The sequence below is a fragment of the Daldinia loculata genome (assembly GCF_022478755.1).
Source record: "Daldinia loculata strain CBS 113971 unplaced genomic scaffold F4817scaffold_23, whole genome shotgun sequence".
NCBI lineage: Eukaryota > Fungi > Ascomycota > Sordariomycetes > Xylariales > Hypoxylaceae > Daldinia > Daldinia loculata.
Window position 1 is genome coordinate 90,505 of NW_026054877.1, and position 20,070 is coordinate 110,574.

At 36.9% G+C, this 20,070-nt stretch overlaps 6 protein-coding genes across 6 annotated transcripts; 2 read left to right on the forward strand and 4 right to left on the reverse strand.

Annotated features, from left to right (window-relative positions):
- Nucleotides 1–57: 57 nt before the first annotated feature.
- Nucleotides 58–1,257, reverse strand: F4817DRAFT_100789 (uncharacterized protein). Its single transcript, XM_049297334.1, has 2 exons — nucleotides 318–1,257; nucleotides 58–257 (listed from the first exon to the last, which is right to left on the reverse strand). The coding sequence occupies exons 1-2, from the start codon at nucleotides 509–511 to the stop codon at nucleotides 71–73; spliced, it is 381 nt and encodes a 126-aa protein (XP_049159230.1). The 5' UTR covers nucleotides 512–1,257; the 3' UTR covers nucleotides 58–70.
- A 257-nt stretch (nucleotides 1,258–1,514) lies between these two features.
- F4817DRAFT_358583 (uncharacterized protein) lies at nucleotides 1,515–2,667 on the reverse strand (the record flags this gene model as incomplete). Its single annotated transcript, XM_049306049.1, has 4 exons — nucleotides 1,515–1,540; nucleotides 1,590–1,762; nucleotides 1,818–1,891; nucleotides 1,972–2,667. The coding sequence occupies 4 exons, from the start codon at nucleotides 2,665–2,667 to the stop codon at nucleotides 1,515–1,517; spliced, it is 969 nt and encodes a 322-aa protein (XP_049159231.1).
- Nucleotides 2,668–3,483: 816 nt separating this feature from the next.
- F4817DRAFT_365226 (uncharacterized protein) lies at nucleotides 3,484–4,943 on the forward strand (the record flags this gene model as incomplete). Its single annotated transcript, XM_049306844.1, has 3 exons — nucleotides 3,484–3,881; nucleotides 3,947–4,390; nucleotides 4,442–4,943. 3 exons carry the CDS (start codon nucleotides 3,484–3,486, stop codon nucleotides 4,551–4,553), a joined length of 954 nt encoding a protein of 317 aa, XP_049159232.1. The 3' UTR covers nucleotides 4,554–4,943.
- A 5,618-nt stretch (nucleotides 4,944–10,561) lies between these two features.
- Nucleotides 10,562–12,926, reverse strand: F4817DRAFT_100810 (oxidase/Diels-Alderase). Its single transcript, XM_049297336.1, has 2 exons — nucleotides 11,199–12,926; nucleotides 10,562–11,142 (listed from the first exon to the last, which is right to left on the reverse strand). Exons 1-2 carry the CDS (start codon nucleotides 12,493–12,495, stop codon nucleotides 10,877–10,879), a joined length of 1,563 nt encoding a protein of 520 aa, XP_049159233.1. The 5' UTR covers nucleotides 12,496–12,926; the 3' UTR covers nucleotides 10,562–10,876.
- On the forward strand, nucleotides 12,927–15,404 carry F4817DRAFT_100807 (cytochrome P450). Its single transcript, XM_049297335.1, has 7 exons — nucleotides 12,927–13,562; nucleotides 13,619–14,151; nucleotides 14,206–14,571; nucleotides 14,633–14,743; nucleotides 14,808–14,968; nucleotides 15,034–15,147; nucleotides 15,203–15,404. Exons 1-7 carry the CDS (start codon nucleotides 13,358–13,360, stop codon nucleotides 15,246–15,248), a joined length of 1,536 nt encoding a protein of 511 aa, XP_049159234.1. The 5' UTR covers nucleotides 12,927–13,357; the 3' UTR covers nucleotides 15,249–15,404.
- Nucleotides 15,405–16,194: 790 nt separating this feature from the next.
- F4817DRAFT_358587 (cytochrome P450) lies at nucleotides 16,195–18,020 on the reverse strand (the record flags this gene model as incomplete). Its single annotated transcript, XM_049306050.1, has 2 exons — nucleotides 16,195–16,887; nucleotides 16,956–18,020. 2 exons carry the CDS (start codon nucleotides 18,018–18,020, stop codon nucleotides 16,195–16,197), a joined length of 1,758 nt encoding a protein of 585 aa, XP_049159235.1.
- Nucleotides 18,021–20,070: the final 2,050 nt, after the last annotated feature.

A 20,070-nucleotide genomic window follows, 5' to 3' on the forward strand; every position in this document is an offset into this window, starting at 1 on the left:
TTTAGGGCTTAACACAAGCGTGTCGAGCGCATCAGGGCTTTATTAAAGAAGTATACTCTAGTATTAAAAGTTAAAAGAATACATCTACTATAATCATAAGACTCGCACCGATGGATAGCGGTACAGAGATATCAATTTTCCCAACACCCGAATCGTCAGTTCGCGTGTCATTGCCGGAGTGATTATTATTAGACTTCCTCCTTGGTTCTCTCTTTTCTACCCCGGACAAGACCCAAACGTTAACCTGTGATTCGGCGCTGAATTGCATGTTAATAGTTGGGTCTAGCGACGACGATATTAGAAGGAGTATAACCTACCTATCTTCGACGAGAACAATATGTTCGGCTTCATGCGAGGCAACATGGGCGGCCACTGGTTTTGAAGAGGTCGGATCGTGTGTCTTGACGTTATCCAGCCATGCGATTCTGTTGACTTGGGCTTCTCCCAACCCGGTTGACAATAGGCAAGTCGAGGCCAGCAATACCTGGAGGATAGACCAATTTGCAATCATTTTTATGACGATATTATATATGACGATATGATATCTAATCGCAATCAGCCAGCTAGAGCAGGTAGAAACGAGAGATTCGATTCTAACATGGAGGTAAATGATTTATACTAACCATTTATATGAACAGTGCTGAAGTGTGCCAGAGCAGAATCAACCCTAAATATAGGAATCAGAGGCGAACAATATAAGCATGTTCGCCTACCTTGACATGGCCCTGACGTGGAGTAGCATAGTATACTACGTGACGAATATAGTTTTACCTAAGTTGGTATTCTTGTGCGACTGAGATATTCACTACAATTTAGACCATGGATAGATACTCTTCGACCATTCGTCCAGCTGGTGGTTATATCTGACTACCTAATCTTGGTCTCCAGCAGTTCCTGGTTTGATGGGACTAGTGGGCACATTGCCCCTACCATAACCCCCCAGATGATGCCACATGGCTGACATCAACATAGCCATATCAAGAGGTATATAGCGACGTGACAGTTTAGGCGATAGGACGAACAAGACCAAAGTGTACAAATATCTGGTTCATATTAAAGTTAATTCAAGTCTTGAGGCGGTCAGCATGGCTACAGGATCTACAGGACCAAGTACCTCTTGGGAATTGTCGAGCGTTGCCGGTAATTTACTAATACAATGATGTGGTACTTTAAATAGTTGGTGGACTCTTAGTTCCGACTACTTTAAATGCTTCTCGTCATGCGACTTATACCATCCATACCCCTATTCACCTACAGCCCCTGAGATACATGAAGCATGCACTAATAGTAATAGGCAAACACTGGAATTCCTCACAGCTTGACCACCTACCTAAAATAGGAAGATTCACGTCGCTTTATTTGATTGGGGATACGATTCGTATTTGAGTATGCTTCTATATAAAGATACTGGATGTAAGTAGTATCGCGACTGGATTAGACTCCATGTACAATATAATAAGACGTCTTAAAACAATAATGTAGAGGGAGATCATGGTACAACCAGACAAGCTACTCTAACTACCCGGGATACTTTCCAGCCCTAGCAATATGTTAGCTATGTTCGCACATCTGTAGTAAATATGACTCACATCCATCAACATCCTCCACTGCTGTTTGAGCCTTGGTGCACTTTAGGGCCTCTTCCGACGTCTGAACCTTGAGCTCACTGCAGACAGCGTTGTTGCATCGAGCATCAAGAGCACGTTGGAGGGTATCGCCTTTCCAGCCGAAGACGTAATCGCCGTGCTGCGAATATCCAGTTCTGTACGTGCCAATTTAGTACATGACAAAGTTCTAATATTTCTTGGAAGACTCACTCATCATTTGTGCTCCAGAAGAATGGCTGCGAGCCATCCTCGGGCCATAGCTCCGGGTCGTTGAAAGGTGTTGTCTATGAAATATACGAATTAGCAATAGTCCTTCAACGCAGCCTGTCACCCGATATATCAAGATGGCGAAGTTGGTACTTACATCCCACATAACTTCGTACATCAACTGCGGTAGCCTGACGGGGTGACTCTCCGGACAGTTGCCTACCGATTCGAAGGAACCCTCGCTGGGATAGGCAACGTGACTCTTGTGATCTGGGCTGTCTAGATTCTTTCCGTCCCAGCAGGTAGGGAATGTAATCGTCGTGCGAATACCGCCAGCGCAGGGCTTAGGGGGTAAACTCTGTGTATCTGAACCGGTACACGGCGCGCCACCCGTGTCTCCAGCGGGGCCGGCGCCATCCGCGGTTGTATAACAGCGGTGACATAGCTGGCGCTGCATACTATCGGCCTTGCGAAGCGCGGCGTCTCCAACGAGCATACGGAAACCCGGCTTGAAAGCCGTCACCTTCGTCTTTCCATCGTAAGGCGGGATATAGTAAACTGTGATTCCGCCATCTTGTCGGAGCCCTACATTCGCAAATTGTGGTACGCGCATATATGTCCCATTGCGGGCCCTGAAGTATAGAACCGCCGTCCAGTAATTAGAGAAATCTTCGGAGAACGTACAGCTAGTACAGGTAGAGTCTCTGACGAGATCGTGCACTGCTGGGTCCATGCTCGAGTTGAACGAGTTCCCACCCACGATCTGATGGACGTGCGGCGACGGCAACGTACCGGGGTTGACGAGAGGGTCTAGACGCTCAATAACAAGCTGGGAGCAACCAAAGCGTATCATCTGCTGGGCGGCAACATCCCCCGCGAGAAGCGCCAGGGCTAAAGTCTTCCACTGCATCTTGGGCAGAACTATCTAACCAGTCTACAAAAAGGGGTTGCGGCGATGGGAAAGCCTCAGACGGAGCGAAGCCAGACTATTGCAGGCGCATATATTCTGGACCCTAATTCCTATATACGAGAGACTTACCCTCTTTCCAAATCAATGCCGAGATACCGATTCTCAGACTTGGTTTTCTAACCAAAACAATATCGAGGTATATTGAGCTAAGGAAAATTGCCAATCCTAACGAATTTACCCGGGAGTATCTCACATAACAAACCCTTATCACTCACTCATTACTCTTGGCAGAGCCCTGTTTTCGATCGATGGCATGTATCAGGACATATTTGATTTCTGATAGTGAAACTTCAAGATGATATAAAGGGGTATTTCAAATCATGCTGATGCTGTATGATCTTTGGAATTAAAGATAATAATAAAGTACGCCACTTCTGCACACTCGCTTACTTTCGAATCTTCACCCAATGTTATAATCTGTTCAAGATAAGAGGTACTTAATATATGGGTGATTGGAGACTTTCTCCTTCTACGGCAAAATAGGATTAATCTTCCACATACTCTTCCAGATTGCAATGCAACGGCCTAGACGTCCCGGCATTTAATCAAGCCGGTATAACTAAAAGCCAGACAACATCACCCGTACTGAACTATAGACACCCCTTTATTACATAGCAACCATGCCGGCAGAGAAGTTTTAATCGCCATCTATATTCCTTAGTACGCTTCGAGTAGTCCAGGAAAAAAAAAAAAGTCAAGATGCGAAACGGTGTGTTAGCTTTTGTAGCGGCGCTGCCGCTTACTCACGGAGTAGTTGCTTCTAGAGTATGCGGCACCGGCACGAACGCGTCCTCGGAGTATCAGTGGCATGTGGGTGCCGCAAGGTATGATGGCGCAGAACCTGGGAAGAAGGGTGCCGCAACGATAGCCGTGAGCATAGTGCCTGGAAACCTCACTATGGGCACCTTTTTCGAGTGTGTTGCAGAGTGGCCCGAATCGTGGGAAGGTTGGTACGAAGACGGGAATATCATTTGGAGCGATTGTATCTGGGCTGGCAACGGCAGGACTTCAGATACCGCCGTCGCATTTGCCCTGGACTGGAAGAATAATCGGACAATGTATATATCTCATACGTTTGCCTGCTCAGATAAAGAAGGGTAAGTATCGTCCTACACTTGCTACGGTCTTCAGACATAAAACGAAACTGACATCACGGGGACAGATCCGACGCCTTAGCTATAGGATCCTTCCATCTAGATCTAGATTGCACGACGAGCGAAGAGGACGGCACCAGCTGCATGTTAAAGGGTGAAGGTTTGGATATTACTACTACAGGAAGCCCGGCTCGTTTAGCAGCAGATTCTTGCGCGGATAACGCAGAGAGGTACCAATCGTGGCAGCTCGAGAACTGGCTACGTCGCTACGAACAAGTTCCCGGCTCGCCGTCCTCGAGCGCGCCCTCGTCTGATACTGGTCCGTCCTTCATCTTGAAAAATATGGCCAATACGGATGTTTTCAACTGTACGACTTCGGGAAGCCAGAATAATACTCTGACTGGGTCTTGCGAGTCGGATACCGAGGAGAGTTCCACGACGACGGCAACGTTCAGCTTCGACCGGCAAATAAACGTGTTGGCTATTAAGCAGCATTGGAACTGTAGCGACTCGTAAGTGAAAAATTCATTTTCCGAGAAATCATGTCACTAACAACGCTGTAGATCGTCGTTTGATGCTATTGGTGTTGGTTATGTCCAAGCGACGTGTAGTCGGCAAGGAAATTTCCTCACCTGTACTTCAACTCCGCTCTGGATTGGTACGAAGACTGTATGATGATGCCTCTACATGGAAATCATCAATGATATATTATTTCAACCAGTTTACTACAGGCTAGGAAAATAACTACTCGGGTATTTACTTGAATATTCGCGCACCACTTATCGACACTCCCGATACTCTAAATTAAAAGGATGTTGTATTGGGAAAACACTAGTTCCCTGGATCTGAATGAAATACGCCCTATGTACAATGTCTCTCCCAATTTCCACATTATTCTCATTATTTTTAGTGATAGGTCGGCTCGTGCGGAAACCCATTAAGGACTCATATAAGAACTTGGGAAAACCGGACTGGTGACTTAGATAAATACTTTAGGTAGTCATTAGGTAAATACAATACAGCTTCACCCCTGCCACGACGCATCTCGACGATCTCGTGGCTGAGTACACAGATCCATCCTTACCCTACGTGACGTAGGTTACTATTTTCAGACTCCAAGCCGGCAAATAAGAACAGCGTAGCATTCACCCGCAGAAGGTTGTCATCATGGAGAATTAAAGTCGACTAAACCCATCTTAGCTAGATCAGACACCGGGTTTAGTTAGGATCACTCAGGGCAGCTGGGCAGTCAGGTGTAACACTCCATTCAAGTTTAGTCGTACGTATATTGTAATGAGAATCTTGATATTATTAAAACATCTGTCAAACAGCCGATATATATAATTAGGTGATGATTAAGGCAATATTAATATAATTATTAATGATTTAATTGTATATTATAAAGATTGTAAAAGTGTATAAAACGTATGTAATTATATAAAATGCAGAGTTTTTAAGTTATTTAATAAAGTTAATTAATTTAATATATCTTTTTAAATGTAACCGTAAAGTTAATTTAATCTTATATTTTTAAAAATAACTTTATTTTTAAGTTATTAACAATTTGATTTTATTTTATTTAACGTATTTTTAGGCTTTTAATTGTTAATTGTTTATATTTTTTATTTTAAAACTATTTTTTTATTTAATTTTTATAATTTTTTAATTTTTAAACGTTTTATAATATTTATTAATTTTAATTAATATTTAAATTTTTTATATAATTTCTTAATTAAGGTTTTTATAAATTTATTTATAATTATATTTTTTAATTTTACGTAATTAACTTATATATGATTTTTTTTAACTTTTTATTACAGTTAATAATTATATATATTAACATATTTTAGTTTTATTTTTAATTTTTTAATATCTTTATTAATTAATTTAATTATTTATTTATTATTATAATTAATAATTATTATAAATTAATTTAAATTAATTTTAAAATTTTAAATTAATTATATAATAAACATAACTTTTTTAATTATTTATAATAAAGTTAATAATTTAATTTTTATTATAAACGTTATTATTATATTTTATTTATTTACTTTTTAATTTATTATATTATTAAATAATTTTATTATATATATTTAAAAACTTTTTTAATTAAAAATATTATTAATAAATAAAATATTATTAATAACTTTAAAAAAATTATTATCTTTTAATTATAATACATATAATTATATATATTTAAAGTAATTTAATATATAATTAACAATTTTATAATATTTTAGGTTAAAATTATTATTAAATTTTAATAATTTTAAAATTATAAAAACAATATTAAAGCGTATAATTACCGCAACGTATAAAATAAACCTTATTTTTTGCTAATAATAGCGCGTAGTTTTTTTTAAAGTTATTTTATTATACAATAATAATTTTTTTTTTATTATTAACGTTATAAATATTTAAATTAAAAATCTTATAAAGTTAATTATTTTATTAATATAAATAAATTAATTTAATTAAATTAATTATTTTTTACAATTTTTTATTATTTTAATTTTTAAAAATTATTATAATTTATTATTTTTTATAAATTAATAATATTATTTTAATTGTTATATAAAGTAAATTATATATAATTTATATAATTTTAAATATACAATTATTATATTATTAACGTAAATAAATAATAATATCTTATTATTAATAAATATATATAATTTTTTAAATATTGGTTTAAAACCAAAAACTTTTAACTTTATTATAAGTTTTTATTATTAAAGTAAAAAATTTTTTTTAAAATTATATAATACTTTTAATAATTTTAATATATAACTTAAACGTTAATAATTTAAAAATATTTTTATAAATATATTTTTTTTTAATTTAATATTAATAAAGGCGTTAATTATATTATATTATATTAATTTAAAATTAAATTTTACTATTATTATTATAAAAGTTTTAAAAAATTTCTTTATTAACGTTAAAACGTATATTTTTTTATTATTTAAAATTTATTAATTATTTTAAACTATTAATTTTATTTTATATTTTTATAAATATTTATATTTATTAAATTTATATATATATATTTATATATAATTAAAGATTTATTACTTAAAATATTTAATATTATTATAAAAAATTTTTTTTATATATTTATTTAACAGTAATTTTTAAAATGTATTTTTTTTACTTTTTTAAATATTATTTTATAGAAATAATTTTAAATATTATTATATTTTTTAAAAGGTTTTAAGAAGTTTTTTTAATATATTTTTTTAAGTTTATTAATTTATTAAAATATTGTTTTAAAATGTATTATTTAAATAATTGGTTTATATTAAAAAAAATTTTAAAATAATTTAATTTTTACTATTTTATTAATTATTTGTTTATTATATATTTTTATTTAATTATTTAATTTATTTATATTAAATAAAACTTATTAAATTTTAGTATATAAATATTATTTATTAAGTAAAATATTAAAATAGTTTAACATTTTAGTATATATTATTGTTATAAATAACGTTATTAACGGTAATAAGTTTAGAATAAATAAAAGGGTAAATTTAATAGTTATATAAAAATAATTAGTTTTTAATAATATGTTTATTATTTTAAATTTTTTTAATATATTATTTATTAATAACGTTAAATTTAACTTTAATATATTTATATTTTTATTTTATTTAGGTTTATTATTACTTACGCCGTTTATAATAATTAAGGTAATATTTAATTAAAAATATTAAATAAATTATAATATATTGCAGTATTATTTAACGTTTATATATATAAAATTATTATATAATCTTTTTTTTAAACTTTTGAAATTACCGTTAAATAAATTATTTTTATTAAAAATAACGTTTTTAATTTTTATTATTTTATTAGTATAAAAGTTTTAAATTTTATAAATGTTTATTAATATGTAGTTTATAAAATAATTTATTTAAGTTTTTAAATTTAATCGTTACTTTTTATTAGTTTTTTTTAATGTATTAGTTATTAAAACGTAAGCTTTATAATTATAAATTTTTAAATATATTTATTAAAGTTTTTTTTTTTAAATTGTAATATTATTATTTATTATTATAAAGGTGTAAAAGCGGTTATATAATATACGTTAATTATATATATATTAAAATATGCGGTTATATAAATATATAATAATTTTATAAATTTTAGGTTATAATAAATAAAATAATTTTAAATTTATTTTTATTATATAAATTTTATTTTTTATTATATTTTTTAAACATTTAATAGTGTTATTTTATGTTTAAATATAATTTATTAAAAGTTTTAACTTTATATATAATAATTTAAAATAATCTTTAATTATTAATTTTATTTAAATAATTTTTCGATTTGATTTTTATATATATAATATTATATTATATTAAATTTTTAATAATTTAATTAGGTTTTTTAATATTATAATAATTATTTATAACTTTTTATTATATAAATAATAATCGAAAATTATTTTAATTTAATAGTTTATAATTAATATAAAGTTTATAAATCTTTTATTAAATACTTTTATTAAGTAAAAATTTAGCATTAATTTTATGCCAGAAAATTTATTAATATGTTATAATATACAATTTATTTATTATTTAATTTTAATTATATTATATATTTTATATTTAATTATTATTAATTTTTTAATATATATCCTTTTATTAATATTAATTAAATATTTTAAGATTTAAAATTTTGGATATTTTAATTTTAAATATTATTTTAAAACGTTAATTATATTAAATGGTTTTATAAACTTTAAATTTAAATTGTTACGGCATATATAAAAAGCGGTTTTTAAAATTTTATAAAATATATTTTTTAATATAAATTAATTATAATAATTAATAAATTTATTAATAATTACTTTATTTAAATATTTTAAATAAATAAATTTATTGCAATTATTTTATTAATAGTTTTGTTTTTATAATAGTTTTAATAATATAAAGTTATAAATAAAATTTTTATAATAAATAATATTTATAAATTTAATTTAAATAACGTTTTTAATATATTTAATATATATATTTACATTTTTATAACTTATTATTTTAACGCACTTTTTATTAATAACGATATAATTATTTAATAAAATAACCTTAAAATTAATAAATTAAAAAATTTAATTAAATATATATATAATAATTCCCAAATTTAATATTGTTAAATTTTTTAAAAAATATTAATTTACGTTAAAAATAACGTTTAATATTAATATTATAAATAAAACGCCAACTTATAAATTTATTATTTAATAGTTTAATTAACTATTTTTATTTTTAATAATTTAACATTAGTTTTTTTTTTTTAAAATTTTAACTTTAACTATTAAATTAAAATTATTTTTAAAGTTAATATTTATAAAAGTGGTAAATTTTTTATTATTTTTAAAATAATTAAATTATTTTAATTTAAAAATATAAAAATATTTATTAAAATTATAACGTTTTTAATATACTTTATATTTTTTATTATTATATACGTTAAGATTTATTTTTAATAATTATTTCGGGTTAGTTTTAACCTTTTTACGTTTATTAAAGTTATTTTTTTTTTTTTTAAAGTATTTAAAAGGCTATAAAAACCTTTTTTAGCAATTTAAATTATTTTTTTAATTTGAATTTTTACCTTTATTAATATTATATATTAAGTTAAAAGCCTTTTTATATACTTTACTTTTTTATTTATTATATTTAAAAATTTATATATAATATTTTAACGTTATTAATAATTTATTATATTATAAGGTTTTATCGAAAGTACTTTTTTTAAAAATAATATTTTAAATAATTATTTATTTAAAAATTATAAGTTTTAAAGTTTAAACAAATGTTTAAAATTATTTTTAAAGGTTATTAATTATTATTAAACCTTATTATTTTATTTATAAAAAGGTAATTTTTTATATAAATATTTAAATATTTTAATTTTTAAAAGGTTTAAAAAACGATATTATTACTTTATTATATTTTTTTTAAACTTTATATTTTAATACGTATATTTTTAAATAATTTTTAAAAGTAATATATATATTATAAAAAAAGTTTATAACTTTAACTATTATTTTAATATAATTTCTTAATATAATTTTAATAATGAATTATTTAAATTAAAATATTTTAATTTTTTAATTGTTATAAAATATTAACATTTTTATATATATAATATAATCGTTAATATAATGTTTTTAATTTTTTTAAATTATTTTTTTAATTAATTAAAAAGATTTTTTAAAGGTTAATTTTTATAAATTAAATTTGATTTTTATTAAAGTTAATTTTATAATTATTTTTATTATTATTTCGATTTATTTATTATATTATTTAATATTAAATACTTTTAATTAAATTAAAAAGATAAATATTAAATTATTGTTTTTATTAATATTATTAAAATTAATTTAATTTTACAGTTTATAATTTATTACAAAAATAATAAAACTTTTATTTTAAGCTTTTTAATTATTAAAAAAAGCTAGATTAAACTTACTAACAAATACGATAATATTTATAATAAATGTTATTTTATTAATAATTTTATATAAATTTTATTATAATAAAATATATATACGGTTAAATAACGTTAGTTAAAATTATATCTTTAAAACTTTTACGTTTAAACATATAAAACTTTTAATTATTAAATAGCTAATATATATAATTAAATAATAATTAAAGCAATATTAATATAATTATTAATAATTTAATTATATATTGTAAAAATCGTAAAAGCGTATAAAACGCGTGTAATTATATAGAATACAGAGTTTTCAGGTCACCTGACAGGGTTGACTAATCTGATAATATCTTATCGTAACGAATCGAATAGTAGCCAAAAAGAAATGACCCCTCATCGCCTTGTACAACGCCCAACACTCGATGCGATCCCTTTCTGTCTATACAGCTACTTTACAAGGTTATGCACCCATCTATATCCCAACAGTAATCTATAAAAAAAAATCGTTATCCAGAAGTGGTAGCCAAGTAGAGATGATCTATCGACTATAGCTTGAATCCGCCCGTGACCAGACGCTGGAACATCTGGCTTCTGTCGTACTTCGTGCTGGCGGCCTTGAGCTTGTTGTGGGACTGCTGCCCGTAGCTGACGAAAGGCTTCTGTCCAGCCCAGGCGTCGTTTAGGAAGACGAAAGGCAGGTGAACATTGCGGGCCTTGGTGTAGCTCTCTACTGCCGCCAAACTGTCCTGGAGGATCTTGTAGACAGCTGCATCGTCCTTCTCCAACGACCAACCAATGTTGATACCGACCCCTGAAATTATCAGCATTGATCCACGTGCGGGGATACTCGGGAATCCTGTTACTTACATAGTTGCGCCTTGGCCTCCACGTTCATGGGATCCTCGCCAAGGGCTCGCGACTTGTCAACCATGCTCTTGGAGATGGGCTGAACCATAGGGGCAAAGGAACCACCGGTAACCTTCTGGATGCGCGACGTGAATTGAGAGAACACGTCGATCAATCCTTCGTAGGTCTCCTTGCTGCTGTTGTCAAAGGCTAGGGTCGTGGCAGCGTAAGTCCACCTGGGTACCGCGTAGGGGAGGTCGACTTGGGCAAACTGGTAGAAGCTGTCGAAAACCTGGGTATAGTCTGCGATAACGGGGATCTCGAAGAAAGGCTTGAAAGCATCAGGACGGACTACACCATCTAAGTATACAAAGGTAGCGATGATGGTGTCGTTGTTGATGCCGATGTAAGGGAGGATGGCAGACTTGGTGTCAAGTTGGCCCTTAGCCTGGTACTCAGCCATAGCAGCCATGAACTGCTTCGAGGAGTTACCAGGGAACTGAACGAGACCACCCCAGATCTTGCCCATGGGGTAAGTGCGCTGGACGATGTGAGTGATAATACCAAAGTTGTTGGATCCGGCCTTGATGGCATAGTACAGGTCCGGGTTCTCGGTAGCGCTGGCCTTGACGTGAGAACCGTTGGAAAGCATGACTTCGTATGCAACAACGTTCTGACCAACCCATCCCCATTCGTTTGAGAAGTGAGAGAGACCGCCTCCCGTGGATAAGCCAAGTCCGACTACGTTTAGACGGCCACCGACAACGATCCGTCCGTAAGGAACAAGATGCCCGTAGACGGCGCCCCAGCGGTTGCCCATTCCAGATCGCTGGGTTTGAGTAGCCTCATCGTATTCCAAATCGTTAATGTTAGTCATAGAAATCAGCAGGCTACCGTCGATGCTGGCCCAGTTGGAAAGAGGCGAGTGACCACCGCTGCGGACGGCAAATTTGGTGTTTGTGAAACCAGCGAGAAGAACGGCGCGTCTTAGATCTTGGAGGTTGTTAGGTGAGAAGATGCAAGAAGGAGACTTCCATGCCGTTGCCGACCAATGAGCGTGTGCCTCCTGAGTGTAAAGATCGCTGTTCGAGCGAGCGACGTATTGAGTCTCATTGCCGCTGCTGCTACCGTTGTTGCCGAGAATGGAGAGGACGGCGCAGGTGAAGTCAATACCGCTCCGGCTCTTGAAGCTCGCAGGTACCGAGTTTGGGTTTACGTCGATAGATTGCAAGAAGCTATCGACCGCTGCCGGATTGGGAGCAGCCAATACTGAGGGAATAAGGGGTAAACCCAAGAGAGGAAGCCAAGACACGCGCATGGTGAAATGATGACAAGAGAGAAATGGTAAGGGAATAAAAGATCGACTATATGAAAGACGATGAGGAAAATAGACTATGAGGAAATAGACTATGAAAAGAAACTAGGAGGAAAGAGACTGAGGAAACCGAACTCTATGCTTCTCTTCTTCCAAATCTACAAGCCGTGCTACGGTGACGTCCATACTTATACGGGCTACTTCTGAGATTGCTAATATCATGGACCCTCATGGCCCCGGAATTACGCCTCTTAGAATAGGTAGATAGAAAATGAGCTAGGTAGGTATCGCGCAGCCACGCCAGCGCTCTCTCACTCCTTCGGACCCGGATCGTACGAGCCTCATGGCGACGGTTAGGTTCGCCGCGGACGCTTCCGCTCCACGCGAGAAGCCAGAGTAGTAAGATGGACTTTGCATAGATCCTTCGCGTGGTTCTTTTTTTTAGAACTGACTGCAGCTTTGACGGCAATCTCGAATATCTACAGCTACTGAAACGCACCAAAATCAGCTGAAATGGGTCGAGGCGTGCGATTGGCTTACTCACAACAGCTGATCCTTCAGCTAATGAGGCTGAGCTAATGTGAGCGGCCTAGATCCTACATTACACACGGTAGCCTACCGACCGAAATTTATCGGCCGACGACAAACATGGCCCGAAATTTATCGGGGCTCGTACTCCGCCGTAGGGCTTACATGTAATCGGGTCGTGAGATTTTGAGATAGCAGGATTATGAATCGAAAGACTGAGAAATTTGTGAGATAGATATATGAAAGAAATAGTAAGTCTACGCGGGAAATTGTGGCCTCGGAAAGCTCAACTCTTGGAGATTACATTTACTCGTAGCACGAGTAAACCATCTTCAACATGCTGGACCGAGCTTTGCTTCTTGCTCCCTGGGCACTAGTATGCTGGGTATTCCTAGCGATATACAGAATATACTTCCATCCCCTGTCAAAATACCCAGGGTCTAAGATCGCTGCCGTATCGGATTCGTGGTGGGAGTTATACTGGAATTATTATCGAAATGGAGAGCTGCTGTTCGAGATCGACAGGCTTCACAAGCTCCACGGTAAGTTAACGCCCCCGGTTTAATTATCGTGCGCCACAAGCTTATGCGCATGCTAGGGCCTGTAATTAGGGTCGGCGTGAACACTATACACATTAGCGACCCGGAGGTGTACCAAGATCTAGTGAGAACCAACTCGACTTTCACCAAGGACCCTCACTTCTATCTGAACATCTCGTTTCCGGGGACTTTGATCGGCGAGACAAACCCGGCCAGGCACCGCGTCCGGAGAAAGGTCTTGGCTCCGGCTTTATCGGGCTCTAGGGTGCAAGAACTTGCTCCCGCGATTTTGGCGAAGACGAAGCAGCTGGTTAAGAGGTTCGAGGAAGCGGCAGAGAATTCATCGACGATATGCGTCACTTCTGCCGCAAAAGCCTTTACGATGGATATCATCTCCAAGATCATCCTCGGTCAAGAGTTAGGCTGCGTTACGGAACCCAACTTTCGCAACCAGCTCACGGAATACCTTGAAGCGGCTTTCAAGGTAGGATGGGTTGGCACTTCGTTCCCCACGATTTCAGCCATCGCGCTGAAAGCCGCATCCATGACCACATATATCATTTTCCCCATGCCCCTATTCAGCTTCAAGCGTGTAAGTGCCTGGATTTTACCTATAGTCGTTTAGCTTATCTGACTTTATGTGTAGGCTTGTCTTAACATTACCGGGAGATATCTTGAAACTTTCAACCCGCACCAGGCCGGAGGTCCTCTGAGCAATGCAGCCCGTCAGTTGCAAAAGAGCTACGGCGAGCGATCGGCTGTTATAGATATGCTTATGGATCCAAAAGCCGCCAAGGATCACCAAGTCCCCAACCTCGAGGAGCTGAACGACGAACTCGTCATGCTTCTGACTGCTGGAAACGACACCACTTCAACTGCTTTAATTTACGGTCTTTACCAAGTATACACCAAGCCCGCAGTCTACGCGAAGATATTCCGTGAGCTTTCGGAGGAGTTCCCGTCGCTCGAAGAAGAGATCACATACGAGCGTGTTAGGAAGCTACCTTATCTGGTAAGAGATTTGCAAACCTGTTGCGGATAAAGAATGATTTTCTAACATGCACATTTGACAGACTGCCACCATTAAGGAAATACTGAGAGCTGGAAGCCCTCTACCCGGACGTCTTCCTAGAACCGTACCCGAAGAAGGATACCAGCTCTACGGTAAATATTTGCAGCCAGGCGTAAGTGAAGAAACCATCTGTATGATATAGCATATTTTCTAACATTGCGCCATGCGCTTCTCAGGTCAACATCCAAATGTCCCCCTATATCCTTAACCGTCACCCAGACGTCTGGGACCAGCCGAACGAATTCCTTCCCGAGCGATGGTTGGCCGACGACGCTGCTAGGCTCGACAGGTATCTAGCCACCTTCAATAAGGGGGCTCGCCAATGTCTGGGCAAAGAGTAAGAGATTTGCCATCCCTCCCTAACGCATTGTCGGGTAAACATGGTTGCTAACAAGGATACAGACTAGCCTGGTGTGAGATGTGGGTTGTTTTCGGAAACATCTTCCGACGCTTCCAGATTACGCCGCACAACACAACCGACAAGGACATGGAGTGGAAGGATTTGATTCTCGTAGCGTGAGTAACTCATTAAACCTAACTTTAGATTTTCTCTAACCGTCGTGTCGTATAGATATAAGAATAAATTCTACGCTACAGTTGAGAAGCATTCGGTATAAAGTGTAGTTATATGGGAGGTTCAGTTGATATAGGAGTAGGTATGGGTATATAGCGACATTATCACAGGTATAGATTGGGGAATAGAGGGCGTATATGGAAAAATGTACCATCTATCGTAAACCAATTCAACCCCGCTTAAAGGAATTGAAGCTGACTCCTTACTATATAAATATTCCGTGGCAGTGATTTGAGCAACTAGGTTATCATAATGAACGCAAAATATAATGCCACAGAAATTTGTAAAGTAATGGTCTTGCAGATTCGTGTATCACTTATCTCTTTAATATCCTACGTATTGGTGTAGTAGATGTTGGACTTTTATGCATTTTGTTTTTGGTTCTCTGCCCCTTTCACAAAAGGAGAAGAAGAAAAATACGAAGTTGAATCAATAAACATCTATATTTAAAAATCGATTTAACAAGGTTTAAAAGTGTTGGAACTGATGTAATCGATCGATTTAATGAATTACTTGAGTGAAATACACAAGGTTCCGAAACACGATACCAACTGTAACCAACCAAAACATGAAAAGGAACACGGTTATTACACGAGCCTATAACTATCAAAGTTTTAACTTAAAAGCTTCAGACTGAACCATCTCCCAGTATAACCACTTACACGGGCTCATCTTCCTTTCATCTATTACTCATTCCAAACCATGGAATATAAAAACAAACATCACTCAAAAACTACAATCACACCAGGTATTCTTAAACGAAACGGTAGATACTTAAAAAGACAGTACAGCTTAACCAGCTAGATATTCTTCGTATTGTACAACATAAATGTAGCCAAGGAGTAACAAACCCCAATTCGGGATAGGTATATAATCTAACTGTCACTATACATGCTTCACTTCAATACAGGTCTATCCTACCACCTTGCGCCAAAACCAAACACCGAACCCCCCCCTCCTTTCCAAGCAGAGCTAGGGAACAACAGGATCTAATACTTCACTTTTCCCAGACGGATAAAGCATTGTCGCGGCGTATGCGCAAGCCCATCCTTAGCAGCATAGCTCGACAGCGAGGGGGGAACCGAGAGGAGTTCGAATTCCCACAGCATCAGAGTAAGGACGATTCTCATCTTGGTGTAGGCGAGCCTACGGCCGGAACACCCCCGCTGGCCAAGGCCGAAAGCTAACTGCGGCCCGGCGGTGGCGTCAAACCTGACCTCGCCGTCTTCGCCCCTCGCCAGCCAGCGCTCGGGACGATACGCGCGCATGTCTTCGGCTTCGTTCCACTGCCTCACCCTAGTCGCCTGGGAGGTCTTGCTGCGCTTGCTTTCGGGTACCTCGAAAGATGGGGAGAGGAAGCTTGGCCCGTTGGACAGTAGAAGAACGACGGTTCCTTTGGGTATGCGATGTCCTAGGAGTTCGGTGTCGCAGGTTGCTTCCCTAGTTATGGGCATGGCACTAAGACGCAACATCTCATCCATAGTGGCGTCCAAGTAAGGTATGGTAGTGTGGGTGATCTCATCTAGGGTGGGAAGACGCTTCTCCGCCAGCGCCGCAGGGTGGGCGGCGTGAAGCGCGGAGCGAAGACGTGACTGTGCCGCGGGATTATCCGTTAGGAACTTCAAACCCCATACTAAAGTATTAGCAGTGGTCTCATGACCTCCGACAACGTTGAAAATAATCTGTTTTATATAATTATAAGCGGATATGGACACACCAAAATCTTTAAACAAGTTTCGATTTTTCTTACCTCGTCGTTCATGCTGGGGCTGAAGAACTGCGGTTCTCGGCCGCTCTTTTCGGCCAGAACCGTCTCGCGCAGAATCATATGGTCAACGGCTGAGCGTACCCAGGAATCGTCCGCGGTGCCGTTCGCATTCATCTTCTTTACAGACTTATCAATTTGACCCACGACGAACCGATCTTTAGCAGCGAGGGTCTTCCTGAAAGAAGGCCGCATATTCTCCCACCACAGCGTAAACTTAGGAGCAGCAGAGTTCATCAGCTTTTCAAGGACGTGTCCCGCAGTCAAGCTAACCTCGAGATTCTCGTGGAGGGCAGCCTCGGGGAATCGAACGGGATCGTCGATGTCTCCCTTTAGAGCCGACTTCTGCTCGGGTGTTAGACTCTCAAGAAGATCCGACTGCGGGCGCACAGCTGCGTATTCAAAGCTAGCTCCAAACGAAAACGCGCAGACGGAGTCGAGGATAGTGTGGTAGATATCCGTCTGCGCGTGAAAAGGCCTGCCTTCCGAGAGATTCTCTTTGAGCTCCCAAAGGTGTAAGAAATCTAGGACCTTGGAATAGATAGCAGGGGCGGCGACTCTGTGCAGAAATGCGGGAATCATCAAATCTTGAGTAAGCTTGCGGGCGTCCTTCCACTCGCTGCCGGTACTCATGCGAATATGATGATGCGCGATCGGGGCCATCAAGTCCCTTGTGAAGCTTGACCGGTCAAAGTCCTTCCGCTTCATTAGAACATCCTGGGCCTCTCTCCAGTCCGCGAGAACGAGCGTAGGGTTAGATAACGGCCGCAGAAATATCTGGCAGAGGGGCGCGTTCATGTTTTCTGACTGTTTTCGCATCCATGCCATAAACTCGCCCGTCTTCACCGTCTCCTTTAACATGCTAGGCGCATCGCCGAAAAGGGAGCGCGTAGCCTCAGGATTGTACGGAATCCCAGGAATAGGCTTGGGTAGAAGTCTAAGGTAAACTCCATAGAGAATCACAGCAGCGCCAGCAAGAAGGAAACCAACAGCCGGCGAAAGGTGGACGTTGGCGAGGACGTCTAACACACCTTGGGCTTGAGACAACATGGTGGTCAATGTCGAAAAGAGAACCAATACAAAGAAAATTGTACGAGCCCAATATTTTTGAAATTGTAAGGGTAGAGAATACTAAGTATACAGACAACGACTGACAGGGAGCTACAGGCTATCATTTCAAGGAGATTTGTCTTTCTAATTTTCCTTCAAGATTCATCGAACCAAGACCCAATCGTAAGATTCTAGTGATACGATTCTAGATTTAGCGATTTAGCTGACCGAATTGTTCGGCCGAAACTCTTCGAGGCATTGGGATTCAGGCTAATGGGCAAGACACTAAAATATGACTTTGACTTTGAAGGATGTCTAGAAATATTATTTCTTGGACTTGTAGGATTTAGCTCCTGTAGGTGATAGGCCAAGGAGGTGATAAGCCTGGTAGGTGGGTATAGGTATACGCGTAGCAGGAGCTCGCTAAGGATACATACCACATATGTACGGTACCTAAGGTTAGGTACCTAGGTATAGGTATTAGCCGCCTCGCCGGGTTTATAACCCAGTATTGACCCATCCCCGGAAGCCTCTATCACAAATAATAAGTAAGCAGATTTGCCTAGAACCCTCAGCAGAGAGGTTTAACTTACCTAGGTACCCATGATATTAGTCAGAACTAGAGCAGTGAAATCAACTTGCTACACCACTACAACAATAGCATACCTTAGGTATATTACAAAAGTCCCGATATCTCCACGTATTTCCGTGATAAGATAAAAACAGGGAACCAAGTTAAAATCAACATGCGACACTACCCAGGTGCACATCAATCCTAGCGCTTCGTATGAGGTACGACCAACAATTTGGTAAAGAGGCTTTTCTTTGACGATCTTATCATCCTCCGCGCCCTGCCTTACTAAGTGCCTAGTACGCGGTTCCTGCTATAAATCCTCCGATTTCTGTGCCTGTTTCTTGCCTCCGTCGTAACCGGCCCGGGTGCCTTGTAAATTTACACAACAACGTCGAAAGGATCAATCTTCTAAGGTTCCAAGGTTGGCAATCGTGCACCTTTGTAGCACTAGATCTATAACACCCCACTCAGCTGGTACTGGTGCATACATACATATGTACATGTACGACGGATGTAGGATGTACGTACATCTTACGTAGGACATGCGCATAGTATACCGATGTTAATCTGGTCATGTATTTTATAAGCATGTATTAGGTGCATTTAATGCAGGCTCCTCTCCAGCCAATTCCGACTATAGGAATAGGGTGGACCCTTTCCTTGGGCAGGCTGCGTTCTGGAACGCGCCACGAACGCACTTTCCAGGCAGCACGGGTCCTAAACGTTCTAAACGTTCTGATAGATTCCGCCAAGGAACCAATCCTCAGGTAGGACCAACCTACCTGACAACCTGCATACACGTTGCAGGCTGCAGAGGTACATAGGTAAGCAGGCATATTTGTGCTAGCTGAACGTTGTGTGGAGTAAGCACCTTATTGGATCAAATGTCCTAGCTGAATTTAAGATGGGGCTAGCGCGTAATGCGGCTCCTCCAGAGTCCAGACCCCTGTCAAGCCTACCTGTACCTTGCCGGTGGCCCCAGCTTGCTAGCGCGAGCTTGGCATAACCTTGAACAGTGGGGTGGGTATGATGAGTCGGTCTGTTCCCACGTGTATTCGCATATGCAAGGAGCACGCGGGGGTGGGGGCAGTGTTACAGTAGCATTAAATGAGTAATCAATCATATCGGGGACAATGGGTGTGGATAGGCTATAGGCAGGCTATAGCCACGAAGGAATAAAGCGAAATGATAACTTAGTAAGCTGACGTAGAAGGGAATACCTAGCTCGATGGAAGATCCCGAGACGAATCTATCCGGCAGTCGTAAGGGAAAGCCATTCTAGACTGGTACTTGAAAGATGGATGCACTGAACGGGGGTTTATATAGTTGCGTTTATCGGGATGATCGTCATACCGGGATAAGATGTAAGTCCCATTGCAACGCAAGTAATATTGGATACTATCTTGAACGTCCCAAGAAATATAGAGTATGAGGTCATGGTTTTCAGCCAGATAAAGCTTAATAGATCAGATGCAT

Excerpts from the sequence above, each read along its gene's own strand:
- F4817DRAFT_100807 (XM_049297335.1), top strand. The coding sequence starts at position 13,358 with ATGCTGGACCGAGCTTTGCTTCTTGCTCCCTGGGCACTAGTATGCTGG. Across the intron at positions 14,152-14,205 it reads CCCTATTCAGCTTCAAGCGT|GCTTGTCTTAACATTACCGG; the intron begins GTAAGTGCCTGG and ends CTTTATGTGTAG. Across the intron at positions 14,969-15,033 it reads CGCCAATGTCTGGGCAAAGA|ACTAGCCTGGTGTGAGATGT; the intron begins GTAAGAGATTTG and ends ACAAGGATACAG.
- F4817DRAFT_100789 (XM_049297334.1), bottom strand. The coding sequence starts at position 511 with ATGATTGCAAATTGGTCTATCCTCCAGGTATTGCTGGCCTCGACTTGC. Across the intron at positions 258-317 it reads ATTGTTCTCGTCGAAGATAG|CGCCGAATCACAGGTTAACG; the intron begins GTAGGTTATACT and ends CATGCAATTCAG.
- F4817DRAFT_100810 (XM_049297336.1), bottom strand. The coding sequence starts at position 12,495 with ATGCGCGTGTCTTGGCTTCCTCTCTTGGGTTTACCCCTTATTCCCTCA. Across the intron at positions 11,143-11,198 it reads GGAGGCCAAGGCGCAACTAT|GGGTCGGTATCAACATTGGT; the intron begins GTAAGTAACAGG and ends TGATAATTTCAG.